This window comes from Onychostoma macrolepis, chromosome 14 (assembly GCF_012432095.1).
Source record: "Onychostoma macrolepis isolate SWU-2019 chromosome 14, ASM1243209v1, whole genome shotgun sequence".
Taxonomy (NCBI): domain Eukaryota; kingdom Metazoa; phylum Chordata; class Actinopteri; order Cypriniformes; family Cyprinidae; genus Onychostoma; species Onychostoma macrolepis.
Genome location: NC_081168.1, coordinates 23,711,412 through 23,730,797, shown reverse-complemented (window position 1 = coordinate 23,730,797; position 19,386 = coordinate 23,711,412). Strand labels below are relative to the sequence as shown.

Below are 19,386 nucleotides of genomic sequence, written 5' to 3'. Positions count from 1 at the left end.
TAATTTCTGCATATATATATATATATATATATATATATATATATATATTTATTTATTTTTTTTTTTTTAGTGTAATATTTATCTGATGCACTAAGTGCCGCTGTTGGTCAGTATGTTCGGGCTTTAAACATTAGTTTTTAGATCCTCCTCTTCTTTCTGACATCACATTCTGCAGAATATATCTTTCATGCAGACGGTCTCCTCTTTACACTAAAGCATCGAGACATTCGCTGCCTTGTGTTTTCGCATGAACTTTGATATTTTTCGATCTTCTGAATCATTTGTTCATCATTGGCTGTTCTTCTGTAGTGGAATAGAAGATTTGGATTATGTCGTTTCTTTGTTGCTTTTACGCCCAAAGAGGCGCATCTTCGACGCGGATTTCATCATGGCTAATGCAGCCTCTCGTGCTGTGCGTCTTTGTCATGGCCGTTGCGCGCGGGCAGGTCCGTTATTCTATTCCAGAGGAGATGACAAAGGGCTCGTTGGTGGGAAATATCGTTCAGGATCTCGGTTTGGATGTTAAGAGGCTAAAATCTGGTCGAGCGCGGATCTTTACGGAGGACAGTCGTGAGTACATCGGTCTGAATGTGGATAAAGGGACTTTGGTAGTGAAAGAGAGGATAGATAGAGAGGAGCTGTGCGCCCAAGTGTCTCCCTGCTCCTTACATTTTCAGATTATTCTAGAAAACCCCATGGAGCTGCATAGAATTGATGTAGAAATATTAGATATCAATGATCATGCTCCTTCCTTCATGAACAAAGAGATTACTTTTCAAATAAGCGAATCAGCTTTATCTGGGGCTCGATACTCTATTGATAGCGCTAATGATCCTGATGTTGGTCTAAATTCACTTCAGACATATAAATTGAATCCAAACGACCATTTTGTGCTCAAAACGTTGTCTCACACTGACGGTACTAAATACGTGGAAATGGTCTTGCAGACACCATTAGACAGAGAAAAACAGGAGGAGTATAACCTGATTTTAACCGCGTTTGATGGTGGAACTCCTCAAAAAACGGGTACGGTGAAAATAAACGTTTTAATTTTGGATGCCAATGACAACGCTCCTGTTTTTAGTCAGTCTGTATATACAGCACTTGTAGCTGAAAATGCGTCAATGGGATCATTAGTCTTAAAGGTTAGTGCAACTGACGCAGATCAAGGAACAAATAATCAAGTCTCCTATTCATTCTCTCAAATCAGTAAAAGCATATTGAATATTTTCAGCATTGAGCCCACTAATGGTGATATCACAGTTATTGCCCCCATAGACTTTGAGAAATCAAAGAAATACGAGCTGAATGTGGTGGCGACAGACATTGGTGGTTTAACAGATACTGCTAAAGTGATGGTGGAAATTACAGATGTTAATGACAATGCCCCTGTAATTAATGTAATATCGTTCTCAAACCCTTTGTCAGAAAATTCAGCTCCTGAGACTGTGATAGCGATGCTGAATGTCAAAGATTTAGATTCGGGGAAAAATGGACAGGTGAGATGTTTAATTAATCCTAGTTTACCATTTCAAATCAGACAATCATCCTCAAATTTCTATAATTTGATAACTGATCAGCTTTTAGACCGTGAAAACACCCCCGAGTATAATATCACAATAACAGCTATTGATGAGGGCTCGCCATCTTTCTCTACTAATAAAACACTGACTCTGAAAATCTCTGATGTCAATGACAACGCCCCTGTGTTTCAGCGTCAGTCATACACCGCATATGTGATGGAAAATAATTCACCCGGAGTCTCTGTTTTATCTGTTAAAGCGCATGACAAAGACTCTGGCAATAACGCGCGTATTTCATATTTTCTAGAGGATATTCTTGTGAATGGCGTCTCTGCCTCGACGCTTATTTCAGTGAATGCAGAGAGCGGAGAGATTCTTGCTGTTCGTTCGTTTGATTATGAGCAAACAAAAGAATTTATCATTCGCGTAAAAGCGCAGGACGGAGGAAATCCTCCTCTCAGCAGCAACGTGAGCGTGAAAATAATGATTCAGGACCAGAATGACAACGCGCCTCAGGTTCTGTATCCGGTCCAGTCAGGCGCTTCTGTGGTGGCTGAAATAGTGCCTCGTTCTGCAGATGTGGGTTATCTGGTGACTAAAGTGGTGGCTGTTGATGTGGACTCTGGTCAGAATGCCTGGCTCTCATATAAACTGCAGAAAGCCACAGACAGGGCGCTGTTTGAAGTGGGTTTACAGAATGGAGAAATAAGAACTGTGCGCCAAGTGACAGATAAAGATGCTGTGAAACAAAGACTCACTGTTGTAGTGGAGGACAACGGGCAGCCCTCTCGATCAGCTACAGTCAATGTTAACGTGGCGGTGGCGGACAGCTTCCCTGAAGTGCTCTCGGAGTTCACTGACTTTACGCACGACAAGGACTACAACGACAACCTGACTTTCTATCTGGTCTTGGCCTTGGCTGTAGTTTCGTTTCTCTTTATCGTGTCTATCATCGCTATACTGTCAGTCAAATGCTACAGATGGAGACGCGAGCGGATGTTTTACAAATCTGGAGCGAATCTTCCAGTTATTCCGTATTATCCGCCTCTTTACGCAGACGTAGGAGGCACAGGAACTTTACAGCACGTGTACAATTATGAGGTTTGCAGAACCACTGACTCCAGAAAGAGTGATCTGAAATACGGCAGACCTTGCAGTGAAAGCATCATTAGTCTGGACACCAGCGGAACACAGACACTCACACATGCGCAGAGAGGAAAACTGAATAATGAGGATTCTTTTGATCAGGTGAGCTGATGTGAATGATCCTGAAACTGACTTTTGGTGTCCATTTATTATTACTGGCTGCTTCAGTTTTATGGTTGTATACTGTACTTATTCTATTTTTTAGATTTATGATGAAAGAAATATCAATTGTTGATAGTTAATAGTAGTTGTATTATACTTTACAGATAACATTTTGGTGACTACATTTTATACTATATATCAAAACTATAACCTTTCAATGTTGTAGAGAAAATTTGATACATACACGAACTTTTTTATTGTCTTTTTTATTTGCACTCAGTCAAGTTACAATTTTACGCATGCGTGAGTCCCAATGAATTGTACCTGTTTTGCTGAAAGGCTACATTGCAGTTTCTGCTTTGCTTTTGACCATTTTCTTTTCGTCATATTCTTGTTGTTCGTTTCAAAACATAATTTTATCTATAGTTCAGCAAAATTCTGCCTTAACGCAAAATAAATACTACTTTTGTCGCAGTTCATGGTTTCTTTAAATGTATTTTTTTGTGTGTGTGTGTGTAATATTTCTCTGATGCACTAAGTGCCGCTGTTGGTCAGTATGTTCGGGCTTTAAACACTCATTTTTAGATCCTCCTCTACTCTCTGACATCACATTCTGCAGAATCTCTCTTTCATTCAGACGATCTCCTCTTTACACTAAAGCATCGAGACATTCGCTGCCTTCTATTTTCGGATTAACTTTGATATCTTTCACCCTTTCTGAATCATCTGTTTTTAATATTTTCTTCTGGAATAGAAGACTTGGATTATGTCGGTTCTTAGTTGTTTTTACGCCCAAAGAGGCGCATCTTCGACGCGGATTTCATCATGGCTAATGCAGCTTCTCGTGCTGTGCGTCTTTGTCATGGCCGTTGCGCGCGGGCAGGTCCGTTATTCTATTCCAGAGGAGATGACAAAGGGCTCGTTGGTGGGAAATATCGTTCAGGATCTCGGTTTGGATGTTAAGAGGCTGAAATCTGGTCGAGCGCGGATCTTTACGGAGGACAGTCGTGAGTACATCGGTCTGAATGTGGATAAAGGGACTCTGGTAGTGAAAGAGAGGATAGATAGAGAGGAGCTGTGCGCCCAAGTGTCTCCCTGCTCCTTACATTTTCAGATTATTCTAGAAAACCCCATGGAGCTGCATAGAATCGATGTAGAAATATTAGATATCAATGACCATGCTCCTGTTTTCGCTAGAAAGGAAATTGATTTTCAAATAAGTGAATCTGCACTACCCGGGGCTCGATTTTCATTAGACAGCGCCCAGGATCCGGACACTGGCACTAACGCGCTTAAGTCATATATGTTAAATCCAACAGATAATTTTGATATAAAGGTCCTATCACGAAACGATGGCTCGAAATACGTCGAAATGGTTCTTCAAGTGCCTTTAGACAGGGAGACTCAGGAGGAGCACAAATTAACCCTTACAGCCTTCGATGGCGGCAGTCCTCAGAAAACTGGCACCGTTAGGATAAGTGTTAGGGTCATAGACGCAAACGATAATGCCCCTGTTTTCAGTCTGCCTGTTTACCGTGTTTCTTTATTTGAGAATTCACCAAATGGTGCTGTAGTAATCAGGGTAAGCGCCACTGATAATGACCAAGGCGTAAACGGTGAGATTGCATATTCCTTTTCACGCAGTTCAGGAAAAGCACTTGATTTATTCCATATTGACACAAAAACAGGTGAAATTACCGTAAGAGGGGATTTAGATTATGAGAGGGCAAAGCAGTTTGAGTTAAACATAGATGCTACGGACAAAGGTGGCTTAACTGATTCTAGTAAAGTGGTAATCGACATTATAGATGTAAATGACAACCCCCCTGTAATAAACGTGATTTCATTTTCTAACCCAATACCCGAAGATGCAGCGCCAGAAACTGTTATAGCGATGCTGAATGTCAAAGATTTGGATTCAGGGAAAAACGGGCAGGTTAAATGTTCTATTGCTACAGATTTGCCGTTCAAAGTGAAGTCATCTGCGCAGAATTTCTACAGTTTGATCACTGATCAAATTTTAGACCGTGAAAAAATGTCTGAATATAATATCACAATAACAGCTATTGATGAGGGCTCGCCATCTTTCTCTAATAATAAAACACTGACTCTGAAAATCTCTGATGTCAATGACAACGCCCCTGTGTTTCAGCGTCAGTCATACACCGCATATGTGATGGAAAATAATTCACCCGGAGTCTCTGTTTTATCTGTTAAAGCGCATGACAAAGATTCTGGCAATAACGCGCGTATTTCATATTTTCTAGAGGATATTCTTGTGAATGGCGTCTCTGCCTCGACGTTTATTTCAGTGAATGCAGAGAGCGGAGAGATTCTTGCTGTTCGTTCGTTTGATTATGAGCAAACAAAAGAATTTATCATTCGCGTAAAAGCGCAGGACGGAGGAAATCCTCCTCTCAGCAGCAACGTGAGCGTGAAAATAATGATTCAGGACCAGAATGACAACGCGCCTCAGGTTCTGTATCCGGTCCAGTCAGGCGCTTCTGTGGTGGCTGAAATAGTGCCTCGTTCTGCAGATGTGGGTTATCTGGTGACTAAAGTGGTGGCTGTTGATGTGGACTCTGGACAGAATGCCTGGCTCTCATATAAACTGCAGAAAGCCACAGACAGGGCGCTGTTTGAAGTGGGCTTACAGAATGGAGAAATAAGAACTGTGCGCCAAGTGACAGATAAAGATGCTGTGAAACAAAGGCTCGCTGTTGTAGTGGAGGACAACGGGCAGCCCTCTCGATCAGCTACAGTCAATGTTAACGTGGCGGTGGCGGACAGCTTCCCTGAAGTGCTCTCGGAGTTCACTGACTTTACGCACGACAAGGACTACAACGACAACCTGACTTTCTATCTGGTCTTGGCCTTGGCTGTAGTTTCGTTTCTCTTTATCGTGTCTATCATCGCTATACTGTCAGTCAAATGCTACAGATGGAGACGCGAGCGAATGTTTTACAAATCTGGAGCGAATCTTCCAGTTATTCCGTATTATCCGCCTCTTTACGCAGACGTAGGGGGCACAGGAACTTTACAGCACGTGTACAATTATGAGGTTTGCAGAACCACTGACTCCAGAAAGAGTGATCTGAAATACGGCAGACCTTGCAGTGAAAGCATCATTAGTCTGGACACCAGCGGAACACAGACACTCACGCATGCGCAGAGAGGAAAACTGAATAATGAGGATTCTTTTGATCAGGTGAGCTGATGTGAATGATCCTGAAACTGACTTTTGGTGTCTATTTATTATTACTTTCTGCTTCAGTTTCATGGTTGTATACTGTACTTATTCTATTTTTTAGATTTATGATGAAAGAAATATCAATTGTTGATAGTTAATAGTAGTTGTATTATACTTTACAGATAACATTTTGGTGACTACATTTTTATACTATATATCAAAACTATAACCTTTCAATGTTGTAGAGAAAATTTGATACAGACACGGACTTTTTTATTGTCTTTTTTATTTGCACTCAGTCAAGTTACAATTTTACGCATGCGTGAGTCCCAATGAATTGTACCTGTTTTGATGAAAGGCTACATTGCAGTTTCTGCTTTGCTTTTGACCATTTTATTTTCGTCATATTCTTGGTGTTCGTTTCAAAACATAATTTTATTTATAGTTCAGCAAAATTCTGCCTTAACGCAAAATAAATACTACTTTGGTCGCAGTTCATGGTTTCTTTAAATGTATTTTTTTTTTGTGTAATATTTCTCTGATGCACTAAGTGCCGCTGTTGGTCAGTATGTTCGGGCTTTAAACACTCATTTTTAGATCCTCCTCTACTCTCTGACATCACATTCTGCAGAATCTCTCTTTCATTCAGACGATCTCCTCTTTACACTAAAGCATCGAGACATTCGCTGCCTTCTATTTTCGGATTAACTTTTATTATTATTATTTTTTTTTTCACCCTTTCTGAATCATCTGTTTTTAATCTTTTCTTCTGGAATAGAAGACTTGGATTATGTCGGTTCTTTGTTGTTTTTACGCCCAAAGAGGCGCATCTTCGACGCGGATTTCATCATGGCTAATGCAGCCTCTCGTGCTGTGCGTCTTTGTCATGGCCGTTGCGCGCGGGCAGGTCCGTTATTCTATTCCAGAGGAGATGACAAAGGGCTCGTTGGTGGGAAATATCGTTCAGGATCTCGGTTTGGATGTTAAGAGGCTAAAATCTGGTCGAGCGCGGATCTTTACGGAGGACAGTCGTGAGTACATCGGTCTGAATGTGGATAAAGGGACTCTGGTAGTGAAAGAGAGGATAGATAGAGAGGAGCTGTGCGCCCAAGTGTCTCCCTGCTCCTTACATTTTCAGATTATTCTAGAAAACCCCATGGAGCTGCATAGAATTGATGTAGAAATATTAGATATCAATGATAATGCTCCTGTTTTTGCACGCCGAGAAATACAGTTTCAAATAAGTGAATCTGCTACACCTGGGGCCAAATTTTCTTTAGATAATGCGCAAGATTCTGATGTAGGTTTAAACACCCTTCAGAAATACACATTATATCCGACTGATTATTTTTCTCTGAAAGAACAGACGGGAAATGATGGTTTGAAATATGTTGAAATGATTCTACAAACACCACTAGATAGAGAAACTCAAGAGGAGCATAAATTAATATTGACGGCGTTTGATGGCGGCAGTCCTCAGAAATCAGGCACTATTAAAATAAGTGTTCTTGTAATCGACGCAAATGACAATGCTCCTGTATTTAGTCTCCCCGTGTACAGAGTTTCCTTATTAGAGAATTCAGCAAAGGGCACTGATGTCGTGAGCGTGACTGCAACTGATAAAGACAAAGGAACGAATGCTGAACTGACGTATTCTTTCTCACAAACATCAGGAAAGGCTTTAGAACTGTTCAGTATAGATTCACAAAGTGGTGACATTACTGTTAACGGTGACCTGGATTTCGAGAAGTCAAAACATTTTCAATTGCATGTTGAAGCAACAGATAAAGGTGGCTTAACAGATTCCAGTAAAGTTATTATCGAATTGATTGACGTTAATGACAATGCACCCATTATAAGCGTAATTTCATTTTCTAACCCAATACCCGAGGACGCAGCGCCAGAGACTGTTATAGCGATGCTGAATGTCAAAGATTTGGATTCAGGGAGAAACGGACAGGTTAAATGTTCTATTGCTCCAAATTTGCCATTCAAAATACAGTCATCCGCCTCAAATTTCTATAGTGTGACAACCGATCAGTTATTAGACCGTGAAAAAATATCCGAATATAATATCACAATAACAGCTATTGATGAGGGCTCGCCTTCTTTCTCTACTAATAAAACACTGACTCTGAAAATCTCTGATGTCAATGACAACGCCCCTGTGTTTCAGCGTCAGTCATACACCGCATATGTGATGGAAAATAATTCACCCGGAGTCTCTGTTTTATCTGTTAAAGCGCATGACAAAGACTCTGGCAATAACGCGCGTATTTCATATTTTCTAGAGGATATTCTTGTGAATGGCGTCTCTGCCTCGACGCTTATTTCAGTGAATGCAGAGAACGGAGAGATTCTTGCTGTTCGTTCGTTTGATTATGAACAAACAAAAGAATTTAACATTCGCGTAAAAGCGCAGGACGGAGGGAATCCTCCTCTCAGCAACAACGTGAGCGTGAAAATAATGATTCAGGACCAGAATGACAACGCGCCTCAGGTTCTGTATCCGGTCCAGTCAGGCGCTTCTGTGGTGGCTGAAATAGTGCCTCGTTCTGCAGATGTGGGTTATCTGGTGACTAAAGTGGTGGCTGTTGATGTGGACTCTGGACAGAATGCCTGGCTCTCATATAAACTGCAGAAAGCCACAGACAGGGCGCTGTTTGAAGTGGGCTTACAGAATGGAGAAATAAGAACTGTGCGCCAAGTGACAGATAAAGATGCTGTGAAACAAAGACTCACTGTTGTAGTGGAGGACAACGGGCAGCCCTCTCGATCAGCTACAGTCAATGTTAACGTGGCGGTGGCGGACAGCTTCCCTGAAGTGCTCTCGGAGTTCACTGACTTTACGCACGACAAGGACTACAACGACAACCTGACTTTCTATCTGGTCTTGGCCTTGGCTGTAGTTTCGTTTCTCTTTATCGTGTCTATCATCGCTATACTGTCAGTCAAATGCTACAGATGGAGACGCGAGCGGATGTTTTACAAATCTGGAGCGAATCTTCCAGTTATTCCGTATTATCCACCTCTTTACGCAGACGTAGGGGGCACAGGAACTTTACAGCACGTGTACAATTATGAGGTTTGCAGAACCACTGACTCCAGAAAGAGTGATCTGAAATACGGCAGACCTTGCAGTGAAAGCATCATTAGTCTGGACACCAGCGGAACACAGACACTCACGCATGCGCAGAGAGGAAAACTGAATAATGACGATTCTTTTGATCAGGTGAGCTGATGAACTGAATGGTTATGAATATGACTTTCTGGTGTCCATTTATTTATTTATTCTCTTTCTGGCTTTATCAGTTTTATTGTGCACTGTATTTAGTTTTATTTTTTAGATTTATAATTTATCATTTAAGAAGATGTAGTTCACATTTACTGTACTGATAGCATTTTCGAGACTATACATTTTTCACACTTGTTCATATCAAAACCATAACTTTTAAATGTTTTATTGGAAATTACATGCAGACACAATATTCTTTTATTTTTGTTCTGCGTGTGTGTGCACATGAGCGAGTCTCATTGAATTGTGCCTTTATTATAGGGCTATATTGTAGTTTTGTTTTTGACTCTTTCCTTTCCTTTTATTCTTAGATATTCGGTTCAGAACATAATCTTATTAATATTTCAGCAAAAGTCTGCGTTAATGCGAAGTGTATACTACTTTGTTCGCAATTCATGTCATTGTCTGTATTGCTCTTTAACAGCATTTTTTCAGTGTAATATTTCTCTGATGCACTAAGTGCCGCTGTTGGTCAGTATGTTCGGGCTTTAAACACTCATTTTTAGATCCTCCTCTACTTCCTGACATCACATTCTGCAGAATATCTTTCATATAGACGATCTCTGTTTAACACTGATGCATCGAGACATTCGCTGCCTTGTGTTCTCGGATGAACTTTGATATTTTTCAGTCTCTCTTAATATTTTGTTCTTGGTCTTTTCTTCTGAAGTGGAATAGAAGACTTGGATTATGTCGGTTCTTTGTTGTTTTTACGCCCAAAGAGGCGCATCTTCGACGCGGATTTCATCATGGCTAATGCAGCCTCTCGTGCTGTGCGTCTTTGTCATGGCCGTTGCGCGCGGGCAGGTCCGTTATTCTATTCCAGAGGAGATGACAAAGGGCTCGTTGGTGGGAAATATCGTTCAGGATCTCGGTTTGGATGTTAAGAGGCTGAAATCTGGTCGAGCGCGGATCTTTACGGAGGACAGTCGTGAGTACATCGGTCTGAATGTGGATAAAGGGACTCTGGTAGTGAAAGAGAGGATAGATAGAGAGGAGCTGTGCGCCCAAGTGTCTCCCTGCTCCTTACATTTTCAGATCATTCTAGAAAACCCAATGGAGCTGCATAGAATTGATGTAGAAATATTAGATATCAATGATCATGCTCCAGTTTTTGTTAGAAATGAAATAAGTTTTCAAATTAGTGAGCTGGCTGTTCCTGGAGCCAAATTTTCTTTAGATAAGGCGCACGATTCTGATGTAGGTTTAAATACCCTTCAGAAATACACACTCAATCCGACTGATAATTTTTCTCTGAAAGAACAGATGGGAAATGATGGATTGAAATATGCTGAAATGATTCTACAAACACCACTAGATAGAGAAACTCAAGAGGAGCATAAATTAATATTGACGGCGTTTGATGGCGGCAGTCCTCAGAAATCAGGCACTATTAAAATAAGTGTTCTTGTAATCGACGCAAATGACAATGCTCCTGTATTTAGTCTCCCCGTGTACAGAGTTTCCTTATTAGAGAATTCAGCAAAGGGCACTGATGTCGTGAGCGTGACTGCAACTGATAAAGACAAAGGAACGAATGCTGAACTGACGTATTCTTTCTCACAAACATCAGGAAAGGCTTTAGAACTGTTCAGTATAGATTCACAAAGTGGTGACATTACTGTTAACGGTGACCTGGATTTCGAGAAGTCAAAACATTTTCAGTTAAACGTTGAAGCAACTGATACAGGTGGCTTAACAGATTCCAGTAAAGTTATTATCGAATTAATTGACGTTAATGACAATGCACCCATTATAAGCGTAATTTCATTTTCTAACCCAATACCCGAGGACGCAGCGCCAGAGACTGTTATAGCGATGCTGAATGTCAAAGATTTGGATTCAGGGAGAAACGGACAGGTTAAATGTTCTATTGCTCCAAATTTGCCATTCAAAATACAGTCATCCGCCTCAAATTTCTATAGTGTGACAACCGATCAGTTATTAGACCGTGAAAAAATATCCGAATATAATATCACAATAACAGCTATTGATGAGGGCTCGCCTTCTTTCTCTACTAATAAAACACTGACTCTGAAAATGTCTGATGTCAATGACAACGCCCCTGTGTTTCAGCGTCAGTCATACACCGCATATGTGATGGAAAATAATTCACCCGAGTCTCTGTTTTATCTGTTAAAGCGCATGACAAAGACTCTGGCAATAACGCGTATTTCATATTTTCTAGAGGATATTCTTGTGAATGGCGTCTCTGCCTCGACGCTTATTTCAGTGAATGCAGAGAGCGGAGAGATTCTTGCTGTTCGTTCGTTTGATTATGAGCAAACAAAAGAATTTAACATTCGCGTAAAAGCGCAGGACGGAGGAAATCCTCCTCTCAGCAGCAACGTGAGCGTGAAAATAATGATTCAGGACCAGAATGACAACGCGCCTCAGGTTCTGTATCCGGTCCAGTCAGGCGCTTCTGTGGTGGCTGAAATAGTGCCTCGTTCTGCAGATGTGGGTTATCTGGTGACTAAAGTGGTGGCTGTTGATGTGGACTCTGGACAGAATGCCTGGCTCTCATATAAACTGCAGAAAGCCACAGACAGGGCGCTGTTTGAAGTGGGCTTACAGAATGGAGAAATAAGAACTGTGCGCCAAGTGACAGATAAAGATGCTGTGAAACAAAGACTCACTGTTGTAGTGGAGGACAACGGGCAGCCCTCTCGATCAGCTACAGTCAATGTTAACGTGGCGGTGGCGGACAGCTTCCCTGAAGTGCTCTCGGAGTTCACTGACTTTACGCACGACAAGGACTACAACGACAACCTGACTTTCTATCTGGTCTTGGCCTTGGCTGTAGTTTCCTTTCTCTTTATCGTGTCTATCATCGCTATACTGTCAGTCAAATGCTACAGATGGAGACGCGAGCGGATGTTTTACAAATCTGGAGCGAATCTTCCAGTTATTCCCTATTATCCGCCTCTTTACGCAGAAGTAGGTGGCACAGGAACTTTACAGCACGTGTACAATTATGAGGTTTGCAGAACCACTGACTCCAGAAAGAGTGATCTGAAATACGGCAGACCTTGCAGTGAAAGCATCATTAGTCTGGACACCAGCGGAACACAGACACTCACGCATGCGCAGAGAGGAAAACTGAATAATGAGGATTTTTGTGATCAGGTGAGCTCGCGTGAATGGGTAGGAATATGACTTTGTTGTTTCCATTATTAGTTTTTCTTTTTGACGTTTTCATTGTTTTTTATTTAATTATTTTACCTTTTTTTTTTGGCAAAAAGTTACAAATTTACTGTACCGATACCCAGGTGAAAAAGAAATATATTTAAATTGTGTTTTTTCAGACACACTTAATATATTTATATTATACTGTACTAACTGCATATTAAATGTATTATTTTGAAACAACTTTAAGTATATTAAGTGTATTTCAAGATATGCCTAAATTCAATTTTAATCTATTTGTAATATATTTAATATATTGAAATTGTGTTAAATTGGAACCACTTTAAGTATATTTAGTGCAATTTAAGTGTATTTTTAAAAATACAATTAAATGTACTTTTAATACTTCATGAACTACAGGTAAGGTATATTTAAAGCATCGTTTTAATGTGCTTTAATTACATTTCAATTGTATTTCAGCTTATTAGAAATGCATTAGCATTACACTACTAGTATATTATATTATATTTATTAGTATTATATTTTTCAATATATACACACACGTACACACACGTTGATATCTAGAAAACTTTAATGTATTATATATTTTGTACATTACAAATATTCATGAAGTACATTTAAAAAAGTACAGCAGCATACTTTGGTGAAAAACAAAACAAAAAAACATACTATTAAATGTATTAAAAATGCACTTGAAATACAAGTATGTTTATAGTATTTTTGTATTACTACAAACATACTCAAGTACATTTTAAAACATTATACAAAAAACATAAATTTAAAAAAAGACTGAAATGCTATGGAAGAGCCATCTTATCCATTTGTAGAACATTTCAGTTATAGACGGTTTCATCGGGCGCACGCGCCTGGACCGAAGTTAACTTCCGGTCTGTGTTTGTTTATCGGTCTTGTTAGTGCACGGCGCCGGCTACAAACACAGTTAAAGTTAAAGTGATGAGTAATGAAGTTGGGCTCAGGTTGTTGTGCTGTGGGATGTGTTTCACGTACATTTATTTACGATATCAAAACGGACCGATTTTCCAAATGGCTTCATTGAATAAACATAAGCACGTAATGTAATTTCTGAAGGACAACTGTCTTTAGAAAATGTTCCATGTCATTTTCATTTCATCTAGCAAGTTATATGCCTGATAAAGCAGCGTTTGTAAGCTCAGCACTGCTTTGTCTACAGCCGTTACTCGGGAAACCTCTAGTTCTCCCGCTTTAAAGCGCCTCCTGCTGGCAGAGAATGAATTTACATTTTTAGTAAGTCCGTCCAAGTAGTTAGTTATCGCTGCATCTCAGTCCGTCTGATTTACGCAGCAAACATATTTTGCTTGTTATCAAAACATAATCTACTCTAGAGGGACTTAGATGTTGTTACTGATTGTATGTGGATGTCTACCGGAAGTTAAGTTAGGGCCACAAAAGCGCGCATGCGCAGTAACGTGTGTTTATGTTGTTGCCGTTGAAACCGTCTATACCTGTATTACTGAAAAGTAAAGAATTTTACATCAATGAATAAATAAAAAATACAATGCAATTTTCTGAAGAAAAAAAAACATGTAAAGTGAATAGATATGTGTGCAAAGACTGAAGATGATAAAGTTCAAGCAACAGAATAGGGAGGGATGGAGGGGTTTTGGAGGTGGACGAGGAGATGGTGTAGGGATGGTGATGGGAGGATGACGATGATGCCCTGGTGGCTTAGATGGTGTTTGGCACATGGCACAGACCCAGAGCATCCCAGTGCTGACACACGGCGGAGTCGAGGGAGGGAGGAGCCAAGATGTAGATGGTGTGGCTGCCGACATCTGGGGGCCGACCGATGGAGACAGAGCTGGTGGATCCGAAGCCGCAGACTAAGGGCCAACGGAGCTGAGCGTCGTCGCAGGTTCCGGAGACCTGGGCACAGCCTAGTCAGTAGTCACTAGTCAGCTTTAGAAAAAAACAAAACAGAAACAAAATTAGATAACCGATTTTTACATGAATGACTGAAAAGAAGCACAAATTAGCTACCTGGAATGGACACGTTGCTAACGTTTTTCTTCCAAGATTGACCGAATCCCCCTCCATTAGGCCTGATTCAAAAATCTCTATAACAGAGGTGATACGATATTAAAATATACTTACTATTCCTTTGCATGTCTCTGCACTCAGATTTCATTTTGTCTTCTATAGCAGCTGATCTGAAAAACAACAAATGTTAATATTTCTTACACGCACACACACAAAAAAGGCAAATGATGATTGATGATTTGTTTTCTATTTAAGAATGACAGAACAATGTACCTGGTCGGAAATATAGTCAAAAACCTTACCAGTCTCAGCAGTTTATGCCATGGTCTGTCTGAATACTTGATTCTGATTGGCTGGCAGGTTAAATTCGTTGAACTGCACAGGTAGTTCCAGGTCAGTTTAATCACGTTCTATATTAATGTGCTTCCAATAAACATTGGTAACCATAGTAACATACAGTTACAGTTGAATAGTAATACAGACGAAAATAACCGTCATTTTTATCGTTCCGGTCAAATATTGCAGCACAAATATTAACATCTTTAATATGTGAATGCTGGGAAATGACCATGGCATAAACGGGATAATCAACGGCTAGCTGTGCATTAAATGATCTGAATGCACTCCGCTGCGCGTCGGGCGGTTCTTCGCCTCCACTTCATGCATTCAAATCGTTTAATGCACAGCTAGCCGTTGATTATCCCTTACATATTAATTTCATAATTCCCCCAAAACAATTTGAATTCTGCCATCACTCACCCTTAAGATGCTCCAAACCATCTAAGACTTTCGTTCATCTTCGAAAGAAAAGCGGAGATATTTGAATGAAATCTGAGAGATGTATGTCCCTCCGATGAAAAGATTCAAAGATGTTCACGTTTCAAAAAGTTCATCGCAAAATAATATCGCCAAAGTAATCCATATGAATTGCGTGGTTTCCTCCAAGCGCCCTAAAGAGACACTATCGCTCTATATAATATAATACTGTTTAAATTTAGACTTATATTCACATTCAAGGGACATTTGCACGCACATCATATCTGATTTACTAAGCTCTCTGCTGCAAGCTCATTATCACATGAACCAATCAGAGCCGTTCAATGGCTCTGGAACCAATCAGGTTTAGTCTGTGTTGTTTGAATTTAAACACAAATAAACGTGTTTTTTTTTTTTTTTTTCTCATTTCAGATATGATGTTGAAATCCTTGTGGGAATTTCAGAAATGTATATTAGAAAATAAAGGCGTCAAGCTTGAACAAGTTTATAAACACCTAGCTTATTACAATTAATGTATCATGTAATGAACAACAGCCTAATCAACCAAAGTAGCATAACCCATATTAAACAACATATTTCAAATACTGCAATGGTTAATAATATTTGACAAAGGTTTGTACATTGTAAATGTAAAAAATGTTTTTCAAAATATCGTAATTTTCCAAATATTAAAATTATAAATACATAAATATTTTAAATATAACCATGTGTAGGCCTACTGCAATATAAAGTACATTAAAAACCTACTAAAAGTGTAATCGTTTTATGTTCTTACACAAAGTACACACAAAATATATTTTAAGTAAGAGTAACATAAGTGTGTTTTTTGTAAATACACTAAAACGTCACTAAAAGTATTCTTGTGTTTAGTATATTCCTTAAAAGCGTAACTAAGAATATATTTATTAACATAGTATTTCTACTATACTTTTTAGAAATATAGTAATAGTGTGCTTGTGTTTAGCATATTCCTTAAAAGTGTAATTAAGCATATATTTATTACCAAATTATTTCTAGTATACTTTTTATAAACACATTAAAAGTATGCTTCTGTTTAGCATATTTCTTAGAAGTATAAGCATATATTTAATACAAAAGTACTTCTAGTATACTTTTTAGAAATATATTAAAATGCAATTCAGTATATTTTTAATGCACTTCAAATAAGCATGTTGGGAATACAAATGTATTATAAACATACTACTTGAATTTCAAGTATATTTTTAATACATTTAATACTACGTCTTTTTCACCTGGGTAGCATTTTTGTAACTATACATTTTTCACAATTTTCATGTTAAACTCATTACTTTTAATGTTTTATACACAGTTATTTGTGTGTATGTATGTGTGTGTGTGCCTGTGTGTGCGCGCATGAATGAGTCACAAGGAATCCTGCTTAATGGCTATTTTATATTTCCTGCTTTGACTCCGACTGTTTCCTTTCGTCATACTGTATTTAGGTCTTCGGTTAATATGTTGTTATTGGTATTTTTTCGGGGGTGGGGGTGGGGGGACTCCTTAACGCAAAAATATATACTTTGGTTGCGTTAATGAAGATTTTTTTATTACTATTTTATTATATCTCTTTAACAAAACAAAACGGTTTTTTTTTCTGTGTAATGTTTCTTTGATGCACTAAGTGCCGCTGTTGGTCAGTATGTTTGGGATTTAAACATTGTTTTTTAGATCCTCCTCCACTTTCTGACATCACATTCTGCAGAATCTCTCTTTCATTCAGACGATCTCTGTTTAACACTGAAGCATCGACCATTCCCTGTGTTTTCGGATGAAGTTTGATATTTTCCAACCTCTCTGAATCTTTTGTTTGTTCGAGTTTTGTTCTGTAGTGGGACAGAGGATTTGGATTATGTCGGTTCTTTGTTTTTACGCCCGGTGGCGCATCTTCGACGCGGATTTCATCATGGCTAATGCAGCCTCTCGTGCTGTGCGTCTTTGTCATGGCCGTTGCGCGCGGGCAGGTCCGTTATTCTATTCCAGAGGAGATGACAAAGGGCTCGCTGGTGGGAAATATCGTTCAGGATCTCGGTTTGGATGTTAAGAGGCTGAAATCTGGTCGAGCGCGGATCTTTACGGAGGACAGTCGTGAGTACATAGGTCTGAATGTGGATAAAGGGACTCTGGTAGTGAAAGAGAGGATAGATAGAGAGGAGCTGTGCGCCCAAGTGTCTCCCTGCTCCTTACATTTTCAGATTATTCTGGAAAACCCCATGGAGCTGCATAGAATTGATGTAGAAATATTAGATATAAATGATCATGCTCCCGTTTTCATAAACAAAGAGATACATCTTCAGATTAGTGAATTAGCGTTACCTGGAGCCAGATATTCAATCGATAGCGCTAATGATGCTGACGAGGGTTTAAATTCGCTTCAGACATATAAATTAAATCCAAACGACCATTTTGTGCTCAAAACCTTGTCTCACACTGACGGTACTAAATATGTCGAAATGGTCTTACAGACTCCATTAGACAGAGAAAAACAGGAGGAGTATAACCTGATTTTAACCGCGTTTGACGGCGGATCCCCCCAGAAAACTGGAACCTTAAAAATTAACATTATTGTCTTGGATGCAAATGACAACGCGCCTGTTTTTAGTCAGTCTGTATATACAGCACTTGTAGCTGAAAATGCGTCAATGGGATCATTAGTCTTAAAGGTTACTGCAACCGACGCAGATCAAGGAACAAATAAACAAGTTTCCTATTCATTTTCCCAAAGTAGCAAAGGCCTCTCAAATATTTTTAATGTCGATCTTTCTAACGGCGATATATTACTCACTGGCCCTCTAGACTTTGAAAAAAACAAGAAATACGAGCTGAATGTGGTGGCGACAGACATTGGTGGTTTAACAGATACTGCTAAAGTGATGGTGGAAATTACAGATGTTAATGACAATGCCCCTGTAATTAATGTAATATCTTTCTCAAACCCTTTGTCAGAAAATTCCGCTCCTGAGACTGTGATAGCGATGCTGAATGTCAAAGATTTAGATTCGGGGAAAAATGGGCAGGTGAGATGTTTAATTAATCCTAGTTTACCATTTCAAATCAGACAATCATCCTCAAATTTCTATAGTTTAATCACTGATCAAATTTTAGACCGTGAAAAAATGTCTGAATATAATATCACAATAACAGCTATTGATGAGGGCTCGCCATCTTTCTCTACTAATAAAACACTAACTCTGAAAATCTCTGATGTCAATGACAACGCCCCTGTGTTTCAGCGTCAGTCATACACCGCATATGTGATGGAAAATAATTCACCCGGAGTCTCTGTTTTATCTGTTAAAGCGCATGACAAAGACTCTGGCAATAACGCGCGTATTTCATATTTTCTGGAAGACATTCTTGTGAATGGCGTCTCTGCCTCGACGTTTATTTCAGTGAATGCAGAGAGCGGAGAGATTCTTGCTGTTCGTTCGTTTGATTATGAGCAAACAAAAGAATTTATCATTCGCGTAAAAGCGCAGGACGGAGGAAATCCTCCTCTCAGCAGCAACGTGAGCGTGAAAATAATGATTCAGGACCAGAATGACAACGCGCCTCAGGTTCTGTATCCGGTCCAGTCAGGCGCTTCTGTGGTGGCTGAAATAGTGCCTCGTTCTGCAGATGTGGGTTATCTGGTGACTAAAGTGGTGGCTGTTGATGTGGACTCTGGACAGAATGCCTGGCTCTCATATAAACTGCAGAAAGCCACAGACAGGGCGCTGTTTGAAGTGGGCTTACAGAATGGAGAAATAAGAACTGTGCGCCAAGTGACAGATAAAGATGCTGTGAAACAAAGACTCACTGTTGTAGTGGAGGACAACGGGCAGCCCTCTCGATCAGCTACAGTCAATGTTAACGTGGCGGTGGCGGACAGCTTCCCTGAAGTGCTCTCGGAGTTCACTGACTTTCCGCACGACAAGGACTACAACGACAACCTGACTTTCTATCTGGTCTTGGCCTTGGCTGTAGTTTCGTTTCTCTTTATCGTGTCTATCATCGCCATACTGTCAGTCAAATGCTACAGATGGAGACGCGAGCGGATGTTTTACAAATCTGGAGCGAATCTTCCAGTTATTCCGTATTATCCGCCTCTTTACGCAGACGTAGGGGGCACAGGAACTTTACAGCACGTGTACAATTATGAGGTTTGCAGAACCACTGACTCCAGA

The 19,386-nt window shown here is 39.8% G+C and overlaps 3 protein-coding genes and 3 pseudogenes across 10 annotated transcripts in view; all 6 read left to right on the top strand.

Annotated features, from left to right (window-relative positions):
- The window catches only part of LOC131553664 (protocadherin gamma-A11-like), a 165,336-nt gene that overhangs the window by 105,470 nt on the left and 40,480 nt on the right, over positions 1–19,386 (top strand). The window lies entirely within an intron of this gene.
- Positions 104–2,780, top strand: LOC131553925 (putative protocadherin beta-18). Its single transcript, XM_058798907.1, has one exon. It carries the CDS (start codon positions 330–332, stop codon positions 2,778–2,780), a length of 2,451 nt encoding a protein of 816 aa, XP_058654890.1. The 5' UTR covers positions 104–329.
- On the top strand, positions 3,274–5,831 carry LOC131553924 (protocadherin gamma-A11-like; annotated as a pseudogene).
- Positions 6,032–9,045, top strand: LOC131553923 (protocadherin gamma-A11-like; annotated as a pseudogene).
- Positions 9,637–12,237, top strand: LOC131553922 (protocadherin gamma-A11-like; annotated as a pseudogene).
- LOC131553327 (protocadherin gamma-A11-like) lies at positions 16,969–19,361 on the top strand. The gene is given in 2 exon segments (XM_058797903.1): positions 16,969–19,327; positions 19,330–19,361. Coding segments are annotated over 2 exon segments (2,226 nt in total). The 5' UTR covers positions 16,969–17,133.

Excerpts from the sequence above, each read along its gene's own strand:
- LOC131553925 (XM_058798907.1), top strand. The coding sequence starts at position 330 with ATGTCGTTTCTTTGTTGCTTTTACGCCCAAAGAGGCGCATCTTCGACG.